The sequence below is a fragment of the Gekko japonicus genome, unplaced genomic scaffold (genome assembly GCF_001447785.1).
Source record: "Gekko japonicus isolate JY-2015 unplaced genomic scaffold, Gekko_japonicus_V1.1 scaffold220, whole genome shotgun sequence".
In the NCBI taxonomy this organism is placed as follows: Eukaryota; Metazoa; Chordata; class Lepidosauria; order Squamata; family Gekkonidae; genus Gekko; species Gekko japonicus.
This window is the reverse complement of record NW_015165836.1, coordinates 1,434,337-1,439,195: the sequence shown is the minus strand read 5'-3', so window position 1 is coordinate 1,439,195 and position 4,859 is coordinate 1,434,337. Positions and strand designations below refer to the sequence as shown.

Genomic DNA, 4,859 nt, shown 5'->3' with positions numbered 1-4,859 from the left:
CACAGGACAAGCCGGCGCGCAACGAAGAAGCGCGCGCCGCGGCAAACTGTTTTTTATTTTTGTGTACATGACAAATGCGCATGCTCCGTTGGGTGCACATGCGCATCCACAGAGGCTCGGAACAAAAAAAAAACACCTTATTTGCAAGGGGACATGGGCAGGCGCCGGATGCCACCGGAAACGCGATCAGACGCCCGCCCTTGCCCCGCAGTTTCCGGAAACTAGTACCTCCAAGGTACTAGTTTTTTGCCACGCAGTTTCGGCTGGAAGCCTCGGTTGAGCCACGGGAGTGCTACGTTTCCCAGATGTGCTGGTGAGATCGCGCCCGGAAACTCCGGCTGTTTTCCGTCTCACTTGTGTGGCTTCTGTTACGTGTGACCGCAGCCTTAGAGCGGCTTACAAACTCCTTTCCCTTCCCCTCCCCACAACAGACACCCTGCGAGGTAGGTGGGGCTGAGAGAGCTCTGACAGAAACTGCTCTTTTTCAAGAACAGCTGTGCTAGAACTATGGCTTGCCCAAGGTCATCCAGCAGGTGCAAGTGGAGGAGTGGGGAATCAAACTCAGTTCTCCAAACACAGCATCCCTTGCCCCAGACTGAGAGTTCCTATCTGTACCTTGTGGCTAATAATCATCAGAAAGATGTAGAGTGGAATGCTTGACATGGCAAAATTACGGAAAACAAATGAAAAGGGATGAGTTGCACTGGTCCAACCATGAGATTTACGGTTGCCAAACTCCAGGTCGGGCCTGGAGATCTCCCAGAATTACACCTGATCTCCAGACTGCAGAGATCAGTTCCTGAAGAAGAAATGGCTGCTTTGGAGAGTGGATTCTATGACACGACACCCCACTCAGGTTCTGCCCCTCCCTTAACCCTACCCTTCCCAGGGTCCACCCCCAAAGCTCCAGGAATATCTCTACCTGGAGTTGGCAACCCTAGATTCTATGTTTCTGTTGTTGGTAAATGCAAAATCCACCATCTTACTTTCTGGCCTGCCCTCTGAACCAAGAGTTAAGGGGAAAGTAGTCCGTGCCCAGCCTGAATAAATTTAGCAACTGCACTGTGCTGGAGAAAATACTGCTAACCCTTTGGAGGAAAAGGATACATCCTTAAATCATAAAGCTAATTTTGCTTACCCAACTGCAAAAGTCAACTGTCATATAAATTAAGCGTAGAGCGTGTATTCTTTTATTGTTTCCATTTTGGTAATGTCCTCAATTATTTGCCATGGCTTACAGTTTGTGTAATAATGATCATGAGCAATTGACAGGAAACTACCAGGCCCGCAAATGGACTGGAGAAAAAAGGTTAGAATATGGGAAGGAAGGAGGAGGAGGAGGAGATTGGATTTATACCCCATCCTTCACTACCCAAAGGAGTCTCAGAGTGGCTTAAAATCCCTTTCCCTTCCCCTTCCCACAACAGACACCCTGGGAGGTAGGTGGGGCTGAGAGAGCTCTTTCAAGAACTGCCCTTGAGAGAACAGCTCTGAAAGAGCTTGTGACTGACCCAAGGTCCCTCCAGCAGCTGCATGTGGAGAAGTGGGGAATCAAACCTGCTTCTCCCAGATTAGACTCCACGCTCCTAACCACTACACCAAAATGGCAATCTTAGCAACCTTTACGCAAAACACGGAAGCCCTTGCAAATGTTTGAGCTGGCCCAAAGTCTCTAACCCTCTAGAGACAGCCTAGATCTTGCCCTCATCGAGTTAATTCCCCCCTCTTCTTGCTTGCTCATTTCTCCTTTGTGTGAGACTGTTTGCTGCTTTCTATGCAGGACTGCTTGGCACGTATGATTTTTCCCCGAGACCCGTTCTGAGATCCAGAAATCCCCATGATGTTCCATTGAGGTTTCCAAAACCCCTCCTCCAAATGCTTCTATGGGTCCACACATCCTCGATACTCCCCCAGCACCCCCCCTTTGCCAAATGCAACTCTGGCAGACGCAGCTTCAACACACCAAGGAGGCACAGCAGAGAGGCAAGACTCTCTTCTCCCTCTCCCCCCCCCCATCCCTTCCATCTTAGTATTTCTAACATTGAAATGTCAGGAACCCTGGGAAATGCAGCCCCCTAAGGTGCCGGACAGCCTAATGTCAATTGCCCTGAGGAATACATTTCTCAGGACTTCTGGCACTTCAGACATTGTGTGTGTGTGGGAACCTTCCAAGGAAATAAGACCAAGGGAGGAGGAAGAAGCAGGGGAGACAGAGATGCTTTCCGCTGCATACTCTGAACAGCAATAGTTGAGGTGGGTTAGGCATAATTCCCCATCAATATCTGTATGGGCTTGAGCAGCAACGGCACGTGTACAGCAATTGCTGAGTGTTCGGCAGCATCTTACAATAGCTCTTTTACAGGCCCGTAGCCAGGATTGTTTTGTTTGGGGGGCATTTCAATTTTTAAGGGGGCAGTCAGGGGTCATTTCGTAGAAAAAGAGGTGCAGGAGCTCATTAGCATAACTCATTAGCATGACTTATTTGCATATGCCACACCCCCTGATATCACCGGAAGTGTGTCAGAAGGCAACACCCACCGCTCAGGCTCCACTGGACTCTTTTGGATTCCTAGCTATTGGGGGGGGGGGGGCGTGGGGGGGGAACGTGCAAATCTGTCCTTGCAGAGGAGGGAGAGCTTGTACCTGAATAAAACTTGGTCTTAAAGGTGCCACTGAACTGTTTTGGACCGGGGGGGCTCTGCAACTTACCTGGCTGCCTCTCGCTCTGACTGAGGGCTGCTGGGAGCAGGGGGTGGGGCTTGTTGCATGTGCCCGCCCCCTAGGCTCTTTACTGCTGGAGCTCTGCTCCTGTGCGCTCCTGCAGGAAATTACCCCTGGGGGCAGTTAAATTAATCTGAATGCCTGTCTTTAAAGGGGGAGGCTCTCAGCCTGTTTCTAGCCCTGCTTCTCAAGGGACAGGGCAGCGAGCGCATCAGTTCCTAGGGGAAAAAACCAGCACAGAGTGCATTAAATTGCCTTCAGGAGGCATTTAAATGCTGTTTGAATTCCCTTCCACAGGGCAAGAAAGCTTAGAAGGGCACCTTTGATACATCTCCAACAACCCCCTTTCTGCTAGCCCAGGACTACCTAGGTCATGGTCAAAAATAAGGCTTCTGGCATGGCTATTTGTGGGGCAGGGTTTTAAATTAAAGGGGCCGGGCCCCAAAATGCCCCACTGTGGCTACACGCCTGCTCTGTAAGGTAGGAGAGTAGTATTATATCCATAATACAGACGGGAGGTTGAGGGAGAGTGATTAAGGTCTCCTGCTGAGTTTGTGGAAGAGGCCAGATTCCAATCGGGGACTTCCTTATTACAGCTTAAGAAGCAATCTTAAGTAGGTCTCCTTGGAAGTAAGTCCTAGTCAGCGCCATTCTAAGCAGAGTTACCCCCTTCTGAGTCCACTGCAGTCAATTTGCTTAGGGATCGCACTGCCAACGACCCAGTGTGGAATGAGAACACGTTGACTCTCCACTGTGAGAACTACGTACTCGCTCTTGATGAAGGCGTATTTGTTGATGGTCTCAATCACATCTTTGAAGAGGATTTTGGAGGTGAGGGTGTAGCCGTGGTGGACAATTGGCTCCCCATCTGGCCCGTCCCAACAGTCAACTGCCGAGGAAGAGAGAAGGAATATTTAGATAACCGCTCTGAACTTTCCTACATGCCTGCTGGCTGATTTTTGTGACAACCCTTTTGGTAACCCGTGGCAACCATTTTGTGACAGCCATTTTGTTCCTGTGTCAGAATTTCAAATGTGCTCGCAGGCTCAAACGAGGGTTGCCAGGTCTGGGTTGGAAAATACCTGGAGACTTTGGGGGTGGAGCCAGGAGAGGGCGGGGTTTGGGGAGGGGAGAGGCCTCAGCATGGTACAATGCCACAGAGTCCACCCCTCAAAGCAGCCATTTTCTCCAGGGGAGCTGATCTCTGTCAGCTGGGGATCAGTTGTAAAAACAGGAGATCTCCAGGCCCCACCCGGAGGCTGGCAACCCTAGCTCAAAAAGGGGGACCTTTTGCAGATTTCGTAAGTCACTTTAAAATTAATCTTCTGCCCAAATAATTAGTGCTACCCTTTTAGTCCCGTATTGTCTGTTGGTTAATCTAGCACAGGAGAAAAGTGCCTACCGTTTTCACTTCGGCTACAGTACTGGATCGAGAAAAACCTCCATGCGGAAGCAGCCTAGATCTTCAACTGGACAGCTCGGTAAAATAGCCAAAAGCAGGGCAATTACTTCCTCTCTAGTTCCTTTCGAGCAATTACAAAATAACACGGGCTACAATCTCTAATCCCCCTGCCCTACACAGGAAGGAACAACTGTTTGAAGGAATATGTTTTGCTAATAGCAAAACTTAACCGCGTGCTAAACTTTTCCTATATTTTAGTTCAGTTAGAATTTTCCAATATTTGGAACACCGTGAGGACTTAGATGGAAACAAGAAGCCATGGAATGCATAGAGTAATCCAGGGAGGGAGGGAGGGAGGGAGCATTGATTTTTTTCTGTTTTGAAAGCCAAGCCGCATCCTTCTACGCACCGGCACCCAGACTGCAGAACCCAAGCATACATGTCGACTCTGGACTGAGACATCAGCTGGTCCCCCATGAGGTAGGTGTTATGAGAAGAGGTGATGAAGTAGTGACTCAGAGGGTGAGTCATGTCTTGGTTGACTTGGTTGTGCTCTGGGTTGAAAATATCCCCGGCTGGGCTGCGCATGTAGTTGGTGAATCCTGAGGGGAGAAGATCCGATAGGTTAAGATCCAGTGATTTCAGTCCGAGGAGCTGCTGCTGCTGCTGCTGCTGCTGCTGCTGCTGATGATGATGATGATGATGATGATCATGATGATTATGATGATGAAGCGCA

The 4,859-nt window shown here is 49.6% G+C and overlaps 1 protein-coding gene across 1 annotated transcript in view; it reads right to left on the bottom strand.

Moving 5' to 3' along the window:
- PLCH2 (phospholipase C eta 2) overlaps window positions 1–4,859 on the bottom strand; it is a gene marked incomplete at its 3' end in the record, with an annotated part of 135,966 nt that overhangs the window by 73,517 nt on the left and 57,590 nt on the right. Inside the window, exons 6-7 of the mRNA XM_015410927.1 lie at window positions 4,516–4,725; window positions 3,490–3,610 (exon numbers count right to left, since the gene is read on the bottom strand). Coding sequence (XP_015266413.1) covers window positions 3,490–3,610; window positions 4,516–4,725 — 331 coding nt within the window. The remainder of the gene's footprint in view (window positions 1–3,489; window positions 3,611–4,515; window positions 4,726–4,859) is intronic.